The sequence below is a fragment of the Chlamydotis macqueenii genome, chromosome 2 (genome assembly GCF_036417535.1).
Source record: "Chlamydotis macqueenii isolate bChlMac1 chromosome 2, bChlMac1.mat, whole genome shotgun sequence".
NCBI lineage: Eukaryota > Metazoa > Chordata > Aves > Otidiformes > Otididae > Chlamydotis > Chlamydotis macqueenii.
In genome coordinates this window covers 109549559-109571428 of record NC_141557.1, presented here as the reverse complement: position 1 = coordinate 109571428, position 21870 = coordinate 109549559, and the positions used below count along the sequence as shown (strand labels likewise).

Genomic DNA, 21870 nt, shown 5'->3' with positions numbered 1-21870 from the left:
CTTGTATTAATGGATTTAATTTTTTTTTTTTACTGCAGAATGTTGGGAAGATCATATTTTCTGGCAACATTTGAATATGCAAAAAATTAAAATAAAGACATAAAATTTATTCCTTTTTAGTTACATCATACATGAGTTCTAGAATTAAAACAAAATAACCTAGCATATGACAAAGGAGAATGAACAAGACTGTAAGGTTTCTAAATGTAATTCTTAAAGTAAAATCAGTACGCAAGTGAGACAATTATTGGGCTGCGCGTGGCTTGAAGGCTGATTCAGAATGTACCAGAAAATTTTTATGAATGTGGGGAAAGGATTTGTTTTGTCAGAAAATAAACACATACATAAGGGATTATGGATTAGAAAACCTTTTTATTTTCAAACAGAAGCAAAGACAATTCAAAACTCTAGAATCTAAGGTGAGTTTGATGGAATATGTAACAGAGAAAGTTAGCTCTAGTCCGTCAGCATTTAGCTGATGATAAATGATGATAAAATCATTGCCTTTTTCAGGAATACTGACGTAATTACTTGGGAAGCATGTAAACATTGCTACCAAGGTGTCTAAGGAACGAGGAGGAGTTCAGATGGTTAGCATCTGGATACTGATATATTCAGTAAAAGACAGTTAAATGATTCTGCTTAAGTGAAGAGGATTAGTGACATGTCTACGGTAGCTTTTAATTCTGGGATATGTGTTATAATAACAAAGCTGGGTGATCCATAATGCCCAAGTTGCCAGGTCAGTCAAGACGAAATTGTTGCATTTATATTTGTTTTATGTAATAACATGTGAACTAACTAGAATAACGTATTTAGATGATGCCAGGGAGTTAGTACTGCTTGTCAGAAGCTCTCCCCACATACATTTTTATAGCTCAATTATTTTTTACTTGAAAATACGGATAAAGCTTTGAAGAGACAAAGAGGATCTCTTTCATAGCCTTGAACTTCAACAAGTTTTGATTTCTTCATCCTGGGATGGAAATAAGCTTGTACATTTTTCCATATGGAGAATTAAATGTTTTTCTTTTCTTATTTTGTTTTTTATTTGTTTTAATGCAAAACTGATTAGCTACAGGAGACTCTGGAGAAATGCCTGTTCCACAAGAGGAAGGTGGCTAGAGTAGTTAACAATGAGAGAAGAGAGATATAGCTAGCATAGGACATCCAGCAAAGTATTTATTTGATTGCTCTGTCACTGGCGGCTCATAGCGTTGGTATTCTGTGGTTGTCTGTCATATCTGTGACTTTTATTACCTTTTTTTTTTTTAAAAAAAAAAAGTTCTACCAGAAACTAATTTTTATAGTGAAAAAGTAAGTATCAAATGATACCTCCAAACAGCGTTTACAGCTATCTGTGAAATGTATTTAAAAGCCTCTGAAATCCCCCTGTCATTTCTGCAACCACTTCTTGTGCTTGAAAGACTGATCAAAAAGAAAGAAGCATCTTCCTCCTACTCAGTTGCCACAACTACAATAGGGAGTGAAAAAACGTCACCCAGGCAATGTGGTTTGTCCCATGACAGCAACAGGAATTCATGTTTTGCTATGGAGACGTACCACGTAGAGGTCCTTTAGGCAGACTTTTTGACTTTGCGGCAGTACAGCAATAATGGTATCTGCAGTATCCATGAGGAACCCAAAGGTTTTCTTAAAAGAGATTTACAGGAGCTGGACTGGACATGAGGAAGCAGGAAACAGTGCACATTCACCCACACTTTTCTCCTACAGAGATTACAGAAAGGATCTACATGTAAAAAGACTTCTTTATGTGGAAATCATAGGACTATACAGCTGTAACTGTTAATTGATGTTACAGAGCATTTTCTATTCAATGCCTTTTCTTCACTTCTTTGCTCAACACCAAAGTAATTACATTTGAGATCAAGAAATTACTTCTGTCTTTTAGCATTTGAGGAGATACATAACCAGCAGTGGTCAGGATTGGGCTTTTCTTTTGTTCAAGTGGGAAGGTGATGCTTCTTGCATAACGAAAATTTAAAATCCTGGCTGCATTCTTGAATATTGGTACCAATTTTGAAATGTCTTCCTTTTCAGGAAGATCATGGTAATACAGCTCAACTTTGAACCCAGCTCTACTTGCACTCATTTCCTCCACCCTCATCGTCAACTCATCCTGGCCCCTACTGGTGCAGTTCATAAACAGTGCACTGTTAGTTCCTCTTCGACATTCCTTTCGCCTTCCTTTTCATACAAAAATAAGATAACTTATTTTTTGCATTTCAGCCTAAATATCTCGACAGCCACTCCTTGCTTCAGTACTCCTTTGCAGCCTGTAGCAAAGGGAACTTTTCCTTACAGTTGCACTTAAATACCTACAATGTAATTGTCCTTAAGTTATAGTATAATAGAACACGCTGTAAAGGCAACTGTGTGATTTTGATTCTTACAAGCCAAAGTAGAAAAATTAGTATTGTTGCTATTAGTGAATACATTATTATCACTGATTCAATAATTTAGTAACTAAGGAATTCAGATTTGGGGGATAGTGTTTAGCTTTCAATGTTAACCTTACAAAAGGTAACTGACTCGAAATCCACTTAGTTGACCCTATTCTCCAACAGATAGGAGAGAATATCTAGCTATCTAACATCTGTCAGCCAAGAGAAAAGACTATGTATACATGAAGCGTAATAGTCCTCGTGATACCACTTCCATGTTTTCATAAACAAATATGGTTTAACAGTAGAGTTGAAATAATGTAGAAGGTTAACAAAAACTGTATAATCTTGACTTTAAAGCTGAATAGCAAATCCATGTTTTTGAGAAGCCTGAAAGCATTTGCAGTTTGCTTCACTATTTTGTAAGAAACATTTCATGTAATAGACTTAAACTGGCGATGCTTGGTATTCACTTGGCCTTCATCTATTTTGTTCTGTCTGCATTCTGATAAAATAGCATACTTGGAATTATGATTAGGGTGTTCATTCTTTCAGGCGTTTTCTTAATTGTTGAAATATGTCTGAACTACTTATATTTAAATTAAAGTATTTCCATTTGTGATTTAGTGAAGCAGCAACTACTTTACTGGACATTATTAAGACTGATTTCCATAGCATGCCCTTTTTACTACCCATTGTTAATTACACATGCAACTGGAAGGGAGAGTTCTGTATTGTACACTCTTCGTAGCTTAAGTTCTTGGTACAAATCAGATACCACAAGATATGTTAGAGTTTTTGTAGAATAACCAATACTTTGAAATTGGGAAGGATTTTTTTTTTCTTAAAAAAAAAGATAGTAGCAATCTTAAAGCTTAAATGATTTTTACCCTACATACCTTAAGGTCTAGATGAGCAGCAGATTTTATAACCATATTAACAGCAGTCATAAATTAATCCAAATTGATTTCTCCTCCCTTATGAAGTTAGCAGTGTAATAAAATATACAGATTTCTTCAAATATGTATTCAATACATAGCAAGATTTATTGTTATAATCTGAGTCAGATTCTATTCTCAGCCATTCCACTATGAAAGTGAAAAAAAATCAACCGAAATCATTGATTGATTAAATCACCACTTCATTGAATTTTTTTTGTGTTAAGGAATTTGCTCCAGATTTTTTGCATTACTGCAAACACAATTTGTTTATTAACACAAAAACCAACAGCATGGATTTGAGAAGGACTGTTTTCCTGTTTATCTAGTTTGTTGGAAAGAGCTCGAGTAATTTCTTTATCAGTGTTTGTAGTTTCTCCTTTACAATGTAGTGCTTTTTGAGGTACAGCAACACGGGCTGGACAGACTCACATTAATTTTTCTCCATGTAGCATTGATTTAGATGTATTCTGTCATGTTGAAACTTGAACTGCTATTTTGGGCAATGGAGATCCCATGATTTCCTAGTTGAGGCTACATCGCTGCCTGTAATAACAAAGCTATGTGCAGAATGTCTGTCTGCAGTTTGATTGCACCGTTTTAGGAGTTTATTCTTCTCTTGATACTTCTGAACAGCATTTACATCAGTGAGAGCTGTGTATAGTTACCCAGGGGAGAGCGAGCACCTATGTGGTATAATGTCAAAGCCATATTACAATGCCATTGCAAGGCCAAGTGACAACAAAAGCAGAGTGAGAATGGATCTGACTCTCCAAAGTGAAATTTTAAGCCTGTTTTTACTTCATTGCCCCAGCATTTGTTGTACCGGTTGTTCAAGGATTCTGGTCCTTTTGCTCAGCTGGGGCAGAATGCAAAACAAGAGGATATCTTCCTACTTTCTGCAGCACTGGCTGAATGCATTTCAATGGGCTGGAGTGTCACTTGTGATATATTGCCCATTTTTGTTCTTTCATGTGTTGTATTTGTCATTTTTGCAGTGACAGTTCCATCTATAAAACGGTATAGTTACAAGAAAATGTTAAAAGGATACAGGAGTGCCATGGGAGCTACTGTTTCCTTTTCTCCTTTTTTCCCCATGTACATTACAGAGTTAAATGTCAGGTTTTCTCTTTAACAGTGCAGCCAAAGTAGCTGGGATTTTAAACATATGTACGTTTTCTACAGAGCACCCGAAGAAGAGCTGAAGTTAAACAATTACACAAAGAGGGCCTAAAAATGATGCTGATAACAATTCACAAATGCTGAAATAATCCATAATGTAAATACAAGTCCTTTCCAGCTATAGACGATATAGAGCTGATTATAAGCCTGTTACCAATGTTATTCTGTTAGCGAAGTGAAGTACTGCAGTTCATGTCTTAAAATAATAAGGATTCCCACCAGGTTTTCAGAAAATTAATTAGCAGTCTTAGTTTTGAATGTGTTAAAGTCATTACAGAATAGCCAGAGGCTCTGATCAGGGGTTCGGAACCTCCTCCCATTCAGCTCCTCTTACTCTGAACAGGTTGGGTTGAGGACAGTGGAACTTTTGAAACTCTCCTGCATAAACAGGAGAATAAGGAGGATAAACTGCGGAGAGTCATACCAGCAGTTCTACTCTGGCATTGATTCTTAAGGTTGGCTGAGGAGGTTTGGGTTCATCAGCTACTCTGGCACTGTGTCACCAGAGCCAGTGGTGTTACAGATCTGAGACAGGAACAGCTGGAGTAGTTCTTGTGACCTAGAAGAAAGTATGAATCATTCCCTACCCTTTAGGAAGGACAAGTAGCCTAATTAGGTATGTTTTGCACTGTAGAGGCTGTCTTTTATTCAGAGGAGTTTGAAAGTTGGGTGCCACAGAGTTAATAGTCAGTCACTGCAGGAGTTGTGTTACAGGCCTCAAGTACCCAACTGATTTGGAAACGTGGCGGTTCCAGTCCATAGCTGAGAGAAGAGTATGATTCCAAGTGTCAGTGTCAAATATCTCTTTCATGAAGAGAGTGAAACACAATTTAACTTAGGCCACTAAAGATGAGTCTGTTCAGTTCATCCTAGCTTGAAAAATCTATCTGCTCAGCAATATGTAGTCTTAATATGATTAATAGGATGTCTGTGAGGTGAGGCTATTTGAGGTTGGATTGGCAGAGAAGGCACTTTCCTTAGTCTCATTACAGAGAATGGAAACATAAAACCCAGTCATGAAAATAACAATATGGATGAACTGACCAGGATAAATTCTTAACAAACTTAAGGAAATCTCTGCCGTCTGTGTATTTCCAGTCAGTATCACATCTGAATCACATCAAAATATTTTAGCATCAGAAATCTACAGAGAAGCAGAAAACATGAAACAAAGCAAAAATGCCAGTAGGTAATTTTAAGAGCATGGTTGTATGTCGTATGTGTGTTATTTCATTTTGATATAAAAAGAATACGCCTCTGATTTTTACATTCAAAACAGAACATGTTTTGCATGTATCACAATGAAAAATTAAGGAGAGACAAGGGAAGAGAGAGAAACTGAGAGATATAATTAGCAACTAAAAAAAAAACCTGTGAATTTCAGTGTTTCCATCTGTAGTTATTGACTGTATTCATAAAATGCTAAGCAGTTAGAATTTCAATTGAAAGAAAATGTGGGACCAGTTGTGGGTAAAATAACCTGTAGTTGTTAGCAAGTGCAAATCTCAATATGACATGGATTACCTCTGTGTTAATGTATAGGTAAATGTTAAAATGTATTATGGTTAAATAGAGCAGTACAGCAAAGAGGAGAGTAATACTGTTGACTTTAATGAAAAGACAGAGAGCATACTACGTTGGGAAAAAAAAATGTTTTAGCAATTCACTCAGTTTAGATTCCTTGAAATAACTGACACTTTAATAAATATCTAAGCTGCATTTTTCTGCTTGGAGTAACAGCTCAACACTGTGCAAGCCATGACTGTAGTTTTTGATGGGTTTTTAACACTTGCATCTCCAGACATTGTATTGAAAATATCCTTTTCTGCAGTAATGGGAGTTTGACAGCAAGAGCTAATGACTTCAGAGCTCTGGGAAAGGCATTTGAGTATATGCATGCATTTTCAAGTCTTTATTTTTTTCCAAAAGCTTTGAACGTTTGTTTCCTTCTCTTCAGCTGATTGTCTGCTATTGCTGACCACTGGAAAGTTTTTGTGTAAGTAGAAAAGACCCATACAAATGAAAGCTGAGTCATAGTTTTGCATAAAAGTGGGTGGAAGTTGCTGTCTCACATGATTTCAAGCTGACAAGAAAGGAAATGCAGTAGTTTCAGGTTCTGTTTCATCTTTTGGGTTCACATCAGAAACAGAGAGGAAGACAGAGGAAAAATGGCAAATTGTCATTGGTCAGAAGCAAACAAAGTATTCATGAAACCCTTTTGAAGCAAAATGGTTAATTTCACACTTTTCAGTATGCTCTCATTGAATTAGACAGCTTCTGGTTATGAGTAAATGTGTTGATAATTAAAAGTGATATGAAAAGAACTGACGAGCAAAATGTCTATTTAAGGCATTCTTAATCAAACAGGACAGATGAGATTTTTCTGTAACTCCTAAAACCTACAGGAAAAATATTAAAAATGAAAAAGTAAAGCAGTGATAACTAGTCAGAGGAGGCCTAGACTATTCTTGTCCCTGTTCTAGAATCTTGGTTCATCTAACATTGCTTCAGTTTGCCCAGGTTTTTTATTGGCAGTACTGTAAACACTTCTGAAATGTGAACAAAAGAGTTGGTACACTGTATTGGCACAAAGACAGATTCAGAGTTCTGTGGAATTATTTTTCCTTGCTTGTGCTGATTCTTCTTTCCAGTTCCTCTGTCCAGCCTTCCTGCCCATTCCCTGGATCTGGGAATGCTTTAAAAAATATATACTTTTTTCCCTACTTTTTATACATTTATTACAAATATATTTTTACCTTTCTGCATGCATCATTACTGTATAATTTCATTTATCTTTCAGTAGAATGAGCTATGTTATGCTTTCCTTCAAGAAAATAAGTAGGTCGTGAGTAATGATAAATTCTGAGAGTGTGACTGGTTTTGAAGAACTTCTGAAGAGCTCTTCCTAAGGAATACAGTGAGGAGGGAGGTTGGGGAGGCTGGTAGTAGAAATTGCCTGGAATGTCAGCCTCATCTATGAGCCAGTGGCAGCATAGGCCAAAAATGCATGGATGTGAAGATGGAGCACTGGAATTCCTGTACTACATTGTCCTTCTGCCCCCCACCCTCACCTTCAGTAGATCAACCCCAGAAACATTACTCTCATCTGACTTCACATCTTCCCTGACTAGTGGAGGCCAACTGAGTACTACCAAAACCACATTTTAACTCCTCCAAAGAGGGCAGAGTCCTCTTCAGGCTTCAAACCCACACCTTTCCTGTTTGTAGAAGACAGTTGAAATAAACTTTCAGGGATGTCTGGTATTTCTTGACACTTTTCAGTGTAGTTTCAGGAGTAGATCTGGTGTTGAAAGCATGAGAGCCAACCAGAGGTCTCCTTCAACGACAGGTGTCAAATGTCCTTGAGGAGGGTGATGATAAATTATCCACTCCTTCTATAGGAGTGGCTAGAAAGTGGTGCTGACTTGCTTAGAAAATGCGTTCTGTATGGATAGGATCAGTCTGGACTGACTGCTTTCATTTCTTTAGAGCTAATTTGAGAGAGTCGCTCTTCTATTGGCTTGAGGTTGGCTTGAGGTTATGTAGAGAACCGTAAAATCAAATGTTTTAGGGCTGAAAGCTCCCCTTGTTGTACATTATGTCTCTAGGACTTCTTGTTCACAGAAGACATATTTATAAGATGCTATTACATTTCTAGTGGCTGCAAGTGGGACCTCTTTAACGCAGCATCAGCTGGTAACATGCCCTGCATTTCAAAGTACTGAGACACCTGCAATTTCAGCCCTTCTTGGTCCCTCTTTCTCAGACCTCCTCATCCTTATTCAGTTTGAGACCTACATGTATACAGCTAATTTGATGCAAGTGTGTTTTCATTGCTTCTCAGTCAACCTTCTTGATCAGAAATTTGTACCTCGTGAAGTCATACTGACCTTTGCTGTGTTTGGGTAGTCAGCAGTTTGGTAAAGAAGCCCAGTTTCTTCTTTCCATAGTGGTCAGGAGGATTTTATCTTTTATTTCAGTGGTGGGGTCTGTCTTTCAAATATGCTACTATGACCTTTCCCTTTGTTGACATAGAGGTCTGTGATGTGCACCATTGTGGCTGCTTCTTTGGCCACACAGAGTGAGTACTTGTAAATATGTACCCAGACCTTTTTCTTCATAAAATAGACTACAGTGTGTGGGGGTACCATGTAGGCCATTTGAAAGCTTAAGGTTCCAAAAACTTTGTCTTTTTTCTTTAGGAAATTATTTTTTTTTCCAAGCAAGAGATACACTGTCTGTATATTATAGACTTCTTATTCATTTCTGGTTGTGGTGTAGCTGTTGAGAGTGCTTTAAACATCCTTTAATGATCTCAGTGCTACCAAAGTGCAAGGACTTACACTTTTTTTCTTCCAGTATGAGTGAGGGCTTCCAACTGCTTGGGTGCCCACTAGAGAAAAAAATTCTTTAGGAATTTTAATTATTTAGATTTCCTTGATTAAGAGAAAAGAGAAAAAAAAAGATCTAGCAGGATGGTTGGTTGTTTTGTTGTAAAGGAGCAAATTAGCTGTTTGTCAACACTTGCTTGCTTGTTTCCTTGTAAGTCCTTTTTTAAAAAAGTCTCCAGAAAAATCCAGACTAAGGAGCCTGGATTAAAATCGCGTTATAAAATAGATTACATTGAGACCAAAAGATATGTGTTTAACTGGGAACTTTATTTGTTTTAGGCATGTTTTGTAAAGAAAGTTATTATTCCTGACAACCAGAAACACAGATGCTTAACAGAGAAAAATCTTTTCGCTTACATGCACCAACGTGAATCATCCTCCAGCGAGAGATACAGTTCATTTGATAGTCAGTTAAATGACTCATATTCATCAGTGAAGTAGTTCTTTGCATTTCTTTTCATGCAGTTGTTTGTCACTTATATTTACATTTTTGTAAAGAATATCACAAACAAAATTAATAATTCATAATTATTGTTCCACAGTAGAGCCTTATTTTGGTAGTCCCTTCTTAGCATAGATCTTTTAACAAGGCTGTTTTTTTCTGGCATTTAAAAAACACCAAACAAACAATGTACCAAATCAGCATGGTTGTCTTAAGGAAGTATAGAAATCTTTTTTAGGAAAAGAAGATCTGTACACAGCAATATGTATTGTACTGATGAGCATAAATTACAGAGAAGATACTCTCCTGCTAGAATATAAGTGCTGTTTGCCCTCTTTCCCAGACATTAAAAAAATAGATTTTGTGACTGCTAACACATCATAGGAGGGAAAATCTGGATACACCAATTTCAACACTTATATGGCTCCTGTGCTTAGCAGAACAGAAAGAAAACATAATCCTTGCCCTGTGGAAAAAGCAGTTTATACATGAGCATTTCCAAAAGAAGCCAGGAAAAGAGAAGTAAAGCAGACCTTACTCTGAGGCATTTACAAAACTAATATATTCAAGGCGTGGAGTAGAGAGAGAAAACTGAAAAAAATACTGATCAAAACCACCTTCTGTCACAAATTATACCCTGCCCAACACCACCTCGTAACTTCTACCATATGGACAAAAAAGCAGTGCAGTTTTGAAGGAGAATTAGGAAGACTGGTTTGAAAACTAACAATGAGGAATGGGAGGGAGAACTTTCTCCTTTAGCTGGAGTTCTACCAGGAGTAATGAAACAAAGACTGTTAGCAGAATACATGCTGGCTAACAGATGAGGACTGAATGCCAGTCACTTACAGTATAAACAGAATAGCCAGGGTGGTAATTCATTTCATCTACAAATCTGTGTATGTTTTGGGTCTTCTCCAAGACAGTCACAAATCCTAGCATCTGGAATGAACTTGAAACTCAAATAAAAAACATGTTGGACTGGCTTGTTTCTTCATAACACCAGTAATGCTGCAAACAGACTTAAAAATGAGGGTACAGTTTTCTGCAGTCGTGGGGGAGGTGGGGATACAAATGCTGAGGAAACTTCTGGAGGAAACTGGACATTTTGCATTACTGCCCCATTCCAGTGTACTTTGCAGTCTGTGATACAGAACTGGAATTCCTGTTGATCATATGATATTTATAAGAAGGATCTACCTCTGTGGAGCACATCTTTCCATACCAGTAGCCCAGACATATTTGTGTACTTTCTTGTTTTGTTATACTGCATTTTATCCCAGACCTTTACTTTTGGCGTCTCTGTTTTCCCTACCTTTATGTTTACAAATCTTTATGTTACTTCCTTCCTTGGAACACCGTAGCCAACATCACCTGTGAAAACATTACTCTGTCCCTCAAATCACTCTTGAAGATCTCTTTCTGTGTTATTAACTGGAAAAGCTGAGTGATACCAGCTAGCTAAAAGAGCAGGGAAGACAGAAGTGTTCATTTATTTGGGTGCTGTAAATGCATTTTCTTAGGGGTATTTGCCTCCACCTCCCACCTGTGATTGCTACACCTGCCTATTTACAGCCTAGCTCAGCTTTTAATGGCTAAGATTGCTTAGCTGTGTGCTTGCGCTGGTCTTAGCACAGTAGGGCTCCTGATCTGATTTCAAGCTTCTAGATCCTACTATCGTACAAATAACAGACAATAATAATGATAGTAGCCTTTGTAATTTGTGCTGTCTTTGGAGAGTGTGGGCAGAGTCTTTAAAGCCAAGTTCTCTGGTCTTTTAAGTCTTCTTACTTAATGGCAGGGACAGTAGGATCGTAGTGACATCACACCTCTCTGCCTTGTACCGTTTTGCATGATTTCTGTTTCATTTTCGTGACTCTTTGAAACAAGTTGAGAATAGATGTTGAGATGAGATAGTTGGATCACACTGCCTGCATAAAAAAAAATCATGGGCTAGTTACTAACAGAGCAAATTAGTCTCAGTTTTGGCTGGAATCTAGGGTGATCTGGACTAACTGTATCTGTAAGTAACTTTAAAGCCTTGTAAAGTTAGCCATTACATCAGTCACTGGAACACCTGTGAATGAAATACACTTGGAAAGGCTTGCGAGTGACTTATCAAGCAAGGACCTTTTGAAAGCTTAAAGCTGCAGAAAGGAAGTAAAAAAGGCAGCAACTATGGTCAGGCTTAAGTGGGAGAAATAAAATGAGACTAGTCTAGTTCATTAAAGGAAGGGATTATTTGTTGACTGAGATAGGAGAAGAAATGTCTAGGTTTTCTAAAGAGCACTTGAGACAAAACAACCTATGGCTAGTTTTTAGTACTTACAGTTTTAATCTTACTCTTTTCTTTGAAAGTGTAACTAGCAGCTCCTAAACTATTAAGCCAGTGTTATTTTCTTGGTCATTCTTTTCTATACAATGGCCAGTCATTTCTAACTGCATTTTTTCGGAAAGGACTAATAAACATTGAAAAGTAAGTCCAAACTTTGTTCATTTACAAAGAGAGAAGAAGAGAGAGGTTTTGTTCAATTTGGTAGAGGTTCATTTATTTTAGTGAAGAACATTTCATTGGTTTTGGAAAACAAGATAATGCTTGCGTGTAAGTTAAAAGACTTATGTTTTGCTTGGCTAGCTCATTCAGCGAATAGTCTTAGCTTCTATTTTAGTGAGGTCTAGTTATGCTCAAAATTTTCTATCCATAAACTTCCTACAGGAGATTATTGTTTGTGAAATTTTGGGGTTGATCGATAACAGGGCACTTGTGCCTTCTGAGTGAGAAAGGAAGGGGGGAATGGCAGAACCATTTTCCAAAAAGCACAAATTATTCCAGTAATACAAATACCAGACCTGTATATCTCTGATGAGAACTAGAAATTCTTCAAAGAGAGAGGACTTTTTTGCCCAGTCTTCTAATCCATGGTACAAAAATAGAAATTACACTGCATGAAGTAATTTAAGAATTCACAGTATGGCAAACACTGTATGTTGGTGACTAGAATATAATTCAATTCTCAATCTGAAGAGGAGGTAAGATGCCAAGAAGTGGCTGAGTAATCACTAAACTTCAGAAAAGCTGATTCCAATATTAAGAAAAAGTTAATGGAATAGGTCTGAGAGTCAAAATTAAGTGAAATAAAATCTTTAGGTGTTTCATGGATACTGCTTAAAAATATTATCACTGAGTCTTACAAAGTACTGAACAAAGTGGGACCCATGAGGGAAAGTCATTAATGAGGTCAGCTGAATGCCATTTTTTTCTAAGTGAAGAAAAAATAAAGATATTTCACATTTTAAATGCTGCTGTAGGGAAGGCCACAAAGAATGGACAATAAATAAGTAAAAGGGAAATTTTAATCAGTGAGATTAGAATCATAGAATAGTTTGGGTTGAAAAGGACTTTTAAAGGTCATATAGTCCAGCCCTCCTGCAAGGAGCAGGGACATCCCTGACTAGATCAGGTTGTTTAGAGTTCCATCCAACCTGGCCTTCAATATTTGCCGGTATGGGACATCTACCACCAGATTAATTAGAAAAGTAAATAACTAAGGATATGGAACCAAACAATATTACTGGCTTCTGCTTTATTCAATGCAGGAAGCCTGTGAAAATACTTTGCTGGCTTTCGCGGCACCTTGGGGCTTATCTATAAATGTATCTCTGTTTTTCACTTCTTGCAGGAGGCACTCTCATTTGTTCTCATCAAATAAGGACTTTCCAAATTTAGCACCTTAATCTTTTTTAAACTTGCAGGGTGTCCTGGTTCCATCTAGGGTGGAGTTAATTTTCACCTGAGCTGGGAGAGGAGCCGGAGCTGGTGGCCCCTATGGCTGGGGCACACAGCTCGGACAGGTTACTCATTAGCCAGCAGCTGGGATAGATTACCCAAATTAGCCCAAGGGCTCTTCCATCCCCTGTGATACCATGCTCAGTATATAAGTGAGGAGGGTGCTGAAGGGATCCTCCTGCTTTTGGGGAGAAAAGTGGGTATCAGGATTTGCTATGAGCTATTGTGCTGTAATTATTTTCCATCTCTGTTTTGTTTTTTTTTTTCCTGTTATTTTCTTAATATTTTTTTTTTCATCTCGACCCACAAGTTTTGCCTTCTTTTCTTTACCAATTCTCCTCCCCATTTCACTGGAGGGTGGGGGGAGTGAGCTGCATAGCTTGGTCCTGAGCGGGGCTAAACAGAAATGTTTCCTTGTCCTTTCATTTTCTAAGCAGCTCCCTTTAAGCTGTCCTATACTTGCAGCCCTTTACTGACCTCTTGCCTTTCTAGAGGTAGACCACAGTATATGTGTCAGGTTGGCATTGATTCTTCTAACTCCACTAGCCCAGGCAATCTCGGTAAGAAAAAAAAAAGTGAGGTTATTGTGCAAGATTTAAAATCAGGCTTCTGTATGCAAGGATAGAACCAAAAGGTTAGAAGTAAGATGAACAAAAAAAAAAAAACCAACCAAATAAGTTGTTAGGTCCAGTGTTGTGAGGAAAATGCACTGGGCTTAGCTCAGCTGTTGGCAACAACGGGCAGTCTGTCATTAAAAACAGATACTTTACTGGAGGTATAGAACTCCTCTAGTTTTGTAGCTATGTGTTTTTGAAGTTTCTAGGGTGGTCAAGGAAATTAAAACTGACTATGTCAGACAAACTGGCTGAAACAACAGTAATAAATAGATTAAAATGCCAGGACTATAATATCATGGTACAATAGTGTATAGTTAACACTGTTTCTGTAAAGAAAGATTACGTTTCACTCGGCTGTTGTAGTATGTGTCAGTACAGCAGAGTAAAGAGAAGCCGTGGCATCATTTTTTCAGACTTGCAATAGTAATTTGCCAGATCTCTCTTGAAAACATACAAACAAAACTAAAAGCACAAATTGACATTGCAGTTTATCAAGTGGCAAAATTAATTTTGGAACTACTGGCCCTAGCTGCTTCAATCCGCTTACACGCAGTTCACCTTTCTCTCCATGGTGCCAGTGCAATTGCCTGTGTGGCTCTAGATTTAAAGTCAGTTAAGTAATTATGAGGTGAGAGACAAATATTGCCCTGGATCAAAATCTACCTGTCAAACAAACTAGAGATAAGTAAACTACCAGCTTTTATCATAGCTAATGCACTTAAGGGTTTAATATTACATGCTGTACAGTATGCCTGTTGAATACCTGGGAGAGTCAGCGTTGAGGCAGCAGCTCTTGGGTATGATGCTAGGTGATGTAGCTTAGCAGAGTTCACACAGGACTGTGAAGAATTTCAGCAGGACAAAAGCAAACTGAATAAAGAGGTAGTACCAGCTCAAATTTCAGTCTTGATAGATGCTATGTAGTTTTCAGCCAAAGTAAGTTTGAATGACTTTTGATTTGTAAAGGGTTCAAAAATCAAACATTGCACTGAAGAAAGGGTTGCAGGTTTCACTGTAAACAATGCAACAGTGACCTGTTCGGTGTCCATCTGATATAGGAATAAAACCAAACAGACTGCTGAGGGGGATAAAGAATGGGTTAGAGCACAGCAATTTTTAAAAATCCTGTTGTAGAAAAACTAAGGTATGTTAAAGGAATAAACAGTATTAAATAAAATGAAGGAAGTTGATCCAGAATTTGTAGTACTAGAAGAGTCAAGGGATGCTCATAAAGGTGGCAAATTTGGTTCATTTACCCAAGTGGATTTTGGAACCCACTAACATCAAGAAAGGAACAACATTCTGTCAGGGAATGAATGAGATGCTGAATGGAGCTAAAGGAGAATTGAGATAATGCTCATATTTGATTTTTTAATAATAATTAATGATAAGAGCTTTTAAAAGGCATGTCAAGCATCATGGTTCCAGTTTAAGACAATCTCAGTTGTAAGTCACGCTGAGACCATTGTGGTGGGAAGCTTTATTCTATTTTTAACTCAGGGTGCTGATTACAGCAATTTAGAGTTTTAAAAAAGTATTTATGTATGACACAAGGAAAATAAAAATAGAACTGTTCATAGCAAAATCTAATGCATCTGCATTGAACAAAATACAGAGCCATATTGTTACCTTTGCTCGTACAAAGTAAGAATTTTACTAATTCAGAATTGTACTGTGTATTAGCAATACAGTATATTGCTATTGAAGTAATGTTCTGGTGTTACGGGACACCGAGACATGCAGCAGATCATCATCTCTGACTTGGCACTCACGCAAAGTACTGTGGCCAGAATTTTCCAAAGAATGTGGTTTCTGCAGTTATCTCTAGATATATTTTGGTTAAAGGTTATCACCCTTTCTGGCAGCAATACAGATTCCCAGGTTTTCCTGGCATTCCTCCTGGTAAGGAGTTTTGAAGATGTAGGTCAAAAGTGTAACTGGGCACTCAGAGGTACTCACCTTCTTAGAATCCTGGTTACAACCGAGAAGAAACGTTGGAAATGTTTTCATTGTATTTTTCAGAATGTATCTCTGCATGTAAATTAATCACTAATTTTCTTTCTTTACAAAAAAAAAGTGAAGAAACAAGTAGAATATAATTGGAGCATACAAAATCCTCTGTGAAGCTCAATGAGATAAGAGAGATAGGAATGTGATCTTGAAATATTACACTTCACTTAGGCTTTACTCTTCCTTCTCCCTTCCCATAAAAGCTATAAATCCCTGTGTCCACTTTATGGCATGGTGATGAATGCTGTCATGTTTTGATTAAAAAAAAAAAATGGAAGTCCATGGGAAAAAAAAAAATCAGTTTAGTGAATTGAATGTTGCTTTCTTAACATTTTTCATCCTGGACTCGTTTAGTAGAGGAAATGGATATTTCATCAGACATGGATTTGACGTTCCATCACATTATACAGTAAACAGTACAAACGATGTATTTTTTTTTTTAATGGAGAAGCTGGAAGAGCTAAGACAGTAGCTGCTGTAAGGCACTGGTTATCTCATTTAAACAGATATTAAATGTGGGTGCCAGTGGTGTGATCATCAGCTGCTTCCCACTTTATGAATAAATTGCTTAGAAGGAGTCTTTTTGCCTACCAGATGTGACCTAGATTTAGATTTCCAAAGGCAGAAAAAAAAAAGAAGTCTATTGTGTAAAAAACAATTGCGGGTAAAATGCATGGTAAATGAGCTTATCTCACTTTTCCAGGTGTTTAAGCTAATATGTTATGGAATTACAGCTTCATTTATGAAAAATAATTGAGGAAAATGTTCCAGCAAATCAAATTTGGATAAAGGCTTAGGGTGGTTATTGTGTTGTTAGCAAGTTTCTAAATGGTAGAAAGAAAAGGGAGCCAGTACAGATAATAAAAATACAGAAATTTGTGAATCTGTGAAGAGGCTTTTATAAAAGGGTCAGGGCTAGCCATGGTATCCCACTGGTGTTGTGGTCTAGCAAAATGTCATGGAACAATATGAAGAATTATATTCCTGTCAATGCATATGAAAGCAGGATCAAGCATCTGTGATTTCTGTGATTGATATCTGTTGGCCCTGGATAAGACTAATGACACTGGCAGATTAAATGTATAATCATTGAAAGAATAACATCCTTATTCTTTTTCTTTCTCCTCTTTTCCTTTTACTGATTCCACAGGGGCTGCCACTCGAAAACCGGACCCAGAGCCTGAGAAGCAGACAGACCATACTGTTAAAATTGCTGGAGTCATTGCAGGCATCTTGCTGTTCGTCATTATATTTCTGGGGGTCGTGCTGGTAATGAAGAAAAGGTGAGCAATTAGTAGATGTTTTCTATGTACATATTCATATCACAGCATCTCCTACAGCAGTTCTCAATTTGATCTTGGCAAAAGTATCCATCCACCTTCATGCCCTTTGCCACAGAGTTTAGGAAGTACTGCTCCCTCCCATCCCCAAAGCTTTGTTGGGTTTTTATAAAATCGCAATATCTGTTTCATCCCACAGCATTTTCTATGAATTAATGTTTGGGGCTTTGTTATGGAAGAAAAACAACTCAAGGTTGATGATTCTAGCACTTTATGCATTAGTACTGCATGATGGACTCTAATAATAGAGCAGTATTACTATCTTAAAAGTGTAAATCTCCACTCTATTCAACAGATCAGCTGAAAGTTAGATGTAGTTTCATTCTTGAATGTAAAATAAATCCTCAGTCAGACAGGAACTAGAGCTAACGTAATTTGTGCTAAGAATGGGGTCTATATTGTTCTGCATAAACTTCATTCCCTGAAAAGAAATGAAAATATTGCACTGGTGCTGAATGTTTCCAAATGCTGGTTCAGCGCACACAAGCAGTGAGATTGCTTTGCTTTGAATATGGTTTGAAAACTGCTACAACATTAGAGTGTAAGGCTTTTAAACCTGGTTGCATTTTTCAACACTGTAAAAGGAAAAATAATAAAGGGAAAAATATCTTATGGCTAAGGAGGAGCAGTAAGTAAGAATATAATCCATGTGATGATAGAGGCTAACTCTAGATTAGGAGGAATTCATTAGCAGATAGAATCAAGTTTTTGGGTTGTTTCCTGAGCAATGTGAGATTTGCAGCTGTAGAGATGGGGATGGGGATGGGAATCTGTGAGACCTGTGTAGAGGGACTGAGTCACAGATCTTCCTTCCACATCTGCCATAGTCTTCTTACTGTCCCATAACCCCTCACCTCCTTGCCATTCACCCTGTATTACACCCTTTTCTTCCTTTGCAAGCAGTCTTGGCCTGATTTTGCTCATCTCAACACTATGTGATTGGACTGTATGTTAAGTAGTTTGGCAGGTCTGAGATAGTCCAAACCCCTGAGCTGCCTGAAATTCTTCCAGAATTTGAACAGCGGAGGTGCACAGCTAAGGAGGCAGCTGCCTGACAGTGCCTCAGGGAAGGCAACAGAAGTAGCTGCTTTTCATTCTCCTTGAAGACAGAAGACGGGGCGTGAGTTAGAAGGGCTCTATGCAGAGAAATGTGAGCTGTGGCCAGGGCTGAGGGCTAGGTCACGACAAGAGGCAGGTAAAGCAGTTGAAAGCTGCCATACAGAAGACACTGAGACGTAAGCCCCAGGGTAAGTCTGGCTGGGGCAGTGAAATAGACCCAGTAACCAAATCATCTCAATAAAGTACAGTGTATCAGAGTTAAAATCTATTCTGACTTTGCAGTACTTTTTTTCTTCCCACTTTTGATATCTTGCATCTTTCATACATTCAGTTCTAATAGTTGAACTCCCAAACTCCTCCCTAGGACCAGACACAGCACTTGGCATGCAGGGAGGGAGGCTTCTCGCATTGTCTGGCCAATCCTTCTTCACACAATTCCTGACCGGCATTCATCGCTCTCTCTGTTCCAGTTCTGAGCTTCACCTTAAGTGTTTTGCACCAAAGGTAGAACATATATCCCCCAAGGGAGATGAGTTCTTCTTAATCTTCAAGGGAGAGCATTGCAAAATGATCCACATAGTTTCAAAGTAAATAAGGTGTCAGGGTCTCTGGCTAAAAGGATGCTATACCAGCTCTTGCTTCCTTCTCTAGGGAAAAGCTCTTTGATAGTGTAATTGTTAGAGGCAGGAAGGCTCGAATCCTAAATGTTTGCATGTTAATGCAGAAGGATACTTGGTTTCTTCTCTCTACCATGGCACTGTAATTATTATTCATACTAATTCTGTTGTTAGAAGAAAAGTGCATTATGTGAGCTTCTTTGGGGTTTGGAATAAATCTGCTTGTGACAGAGGTGAAACTATTGAAGGTGCAAGTCCAGGAGCTCTGTTACCAAATACACAGAATTTCATTGTGTGGTAGAGAAAGAAGGATAGCAGTAACTTAAACATATCCCAGAATGATGCTGCAGCCTTGAACAAACAGAACTGTGAAGTGAGTTGAAGTGAATATTAAAAAGTAAGAATGGTTCATCTGTATAACAGGATGTGACTAGGCTTTAATTAGCGTTTCAGGAGCTAGGTATATGTTGTCCCAGACCTCTAAAGCAGATGCTGTACCATAGAAGGTCTTGAATACAATTACACTCATGACTTAAGCAAAAGATGAACCGATTATTGAATAGATTGTTATTGCTGCATTAATTCACTATGCTTCTGAGAGCCCCTATGATTTCACCTTGGTTCAGTTACTGTGTATACATTATGCATTTGAAGAAAATGTATAAATCATTCTGCAAGCTTAGTATAACTGTAGTGTTTCTGCAGTTTTATGGTACTTCAGGTGCTACTTTGTGAAACAATCTTACCAAGCTAGTGTGTCAGTTGACGACTGCACTTGATCATTTAATTTCATTTACTTTATCAGGAGTTTTACTGGAGTAAAGATCTGAGTGAAAAATAAAATAGTGCCTTGTAATTCAGTGGCACCTTTCCCCTGCGAACTACCTTCTTCTCTGCAGTGTTATGAGCCGACTCTCTGGGCTACAGTGCCACGTTTCACTGCCCTCAGTCTACGTGCTCTGAAACTTGTCTTGCTTGGGAGTCAGCTGCAGCAATATCCCATTCACACTCTCCTATCCCAAGGCCTATCCCAAGGCATATACTGTCTATTATTCATTCTTTCATGAAAATGGGTCCTTGTAGACATATCTCCAGATCTCACCAGTAGATTAAATTTACTCTCTCTCTGGGGCTTCACAGTGCTTAATTAACTTAATTTCAAATCATTTCTTTCCGTTGTCAAGCGATTTGGAAAGTGGTTTTACTGCACATGATAACCATGACTTTGTCCAACATATTCCTTTAATAGCCAGCTCATTTCATCCAGCAGCCAGTCTTTGCTTGGTTGGTGTCAGGCAGCACAGATTTTCACAGATCAGCCTCTTTGACTTTTAATTCAGTAGCTAAGTAGACAAGACCAACAAACATCCAAAGCAGATTTTTCAGTGCTTTGTATATGGTCACTATCAAAGCAGTAGGTAGAGAGGTTCTGCAAATATCAAAAGTCATTAGGCGTCATTATTAATTTCACTATATAGTCATCTTCTGAAGTACTTATATTATAAACTGGGTCACAGAGAGATTAGATGGCCTAACTATTCAATGTATGGTATGGAGTCACTAGGGAGAGTAGGAACATGGGCGCTAAAACTAACAGTGGACACTCAGTCTTTGGCTAAAGTAAGCTGAACTTGTATGCTTGTCGCCTGGGTCAGGGGAAGACTGTTAGTGCTTTCCAGTTTTTCTCACAACTTGATTGTTTGGAATTCTTCATCTGTTCTGTTCTCTTTTCTTTATCCATTAAACCACATTCCTGCATAAAGATGTCATGTAATGTAGACTAGCAACCTGCAAGCTATTCCTGAAACCAATATGGTAGTATCAATGAGATGATTCTTCTCTGTGAAGTCAGAATAATGCCAGTAGGCTTTCCTCTCCTCAGCTGTGCTCTGAATCTCTCACATAAGAGTTAACACAAAGTCAGTGGAAACTAATACATGTGTTTCTGCATTATTGCTCCACAATAAAGTGGATTTTGAATCTGATCCTGAATATTAAATCTCAGGCAAGGCCCTCGATTTCTGCCACTTTGATACATCTACATAGGATTTTATTAAAAAAAAAAATTAAAATGTAGCAAGTAAGTTCACCTTTTGGTCAACTTGAAGCAGAGCAGTGAAAATGAGAGAACTGTTCCCACAATCTTTGGAGAAGCAATAGCTATTAAATCAAGACTTGGAAAAATCAGAATCTTACTGCTTTTTTCTTTTCTCTTTTCCTTTTTTTTTTTCTCTTTTATATTTTATTTTCGCTAAGTTAAAAAATATACGGAAGTTGAGGAATTAGATTTATTGGTATATATGTCTTCGGGGCAACTGTTTCTTTCTGGGCTACCATCTTGCTGCTGCAGTGGGAGTGTGGTAAGGAAGTGGTTATTAAAATTTAATTACATTGACTTCTGCTTCAGTTGTAGAACGGAGTTTTTCTGATCATTGCATTTCTCCATTTAAAGGTTATTTTCTTTTGCCTGTCTTTAGTTTCTGTTTTCAGCTGTCTCGATGCCTGAGCCTTCCAGTAGTTCCTAACGTAATTGTGGCATCTGTTTAACTCAGAGACCCGAGTTCTTGGCAGTGGATGAGGAAGGCTTTTGCACTCGGTGGAGCTGGCCTGGGAATGCAGTGGTCCCATTCCCTGATAGCAAATCAGGCTGTTCAATTATACACCTTTGCCAACAATTTCAGGCAGTTAGGATGGAAATTGTAGATAATAGAACTGAAGGAAAACTCCATTCTTCTCCCAGTGGTACCCCTCAGCCTTGCTTTTCCCTCTGGGCCAGCTACAAATGAGAGATGATGAAGGAAATCACTGAGGTAATTACACAGTTCAAGAAGTTTTCCCTTCTAGTGGGACAATCCTCTTGTGGCCAGCTGCATTGGTTTTGATAAATTTTATAGTAGGGCCTTATTCTACAGGTGACATTTCTGAAATTTATTTAAGAAGTCTTCAATCCTGAAGAATATAAAAGTGCTTTATATTATCACTATACACAGGAACAGTTTATTGACATAAAATGATCTCTCTAGTAGAAAGTGACTGAAGAGCTATGCACAGAAGAAAGCTTGGCCAAGGTTGGCCAAACTCT

General features: G+C 37.8%; 1 protein-coding gene across 6 annotated transcripts in view; it reads left to right on the top strand.

Moving 5' to 3' along the window:
- PTPRM (protein tyrosine phosphatase receptor type M) overlaps nucleotides 1-21870 on the top strand; it is a 495115-nt gene that overhangs the window by 317038 nt on the left and 156207 nt on the right. For all 6 annotated transcript variants that reach the window (XM_086740639.1, XM_086740640.1, XM_086740643.1 and 3 more), the window contains one exon: nucleotides 16923-17055. In XM_086740639.1, the coding sequence (XP_086596765.1) occupies nucleotides 16923-17055 (133 nt within the window). The remainder of the gene's footprint in view (nucleotides 1-16922; nucleotides 17056-21870) is intronic.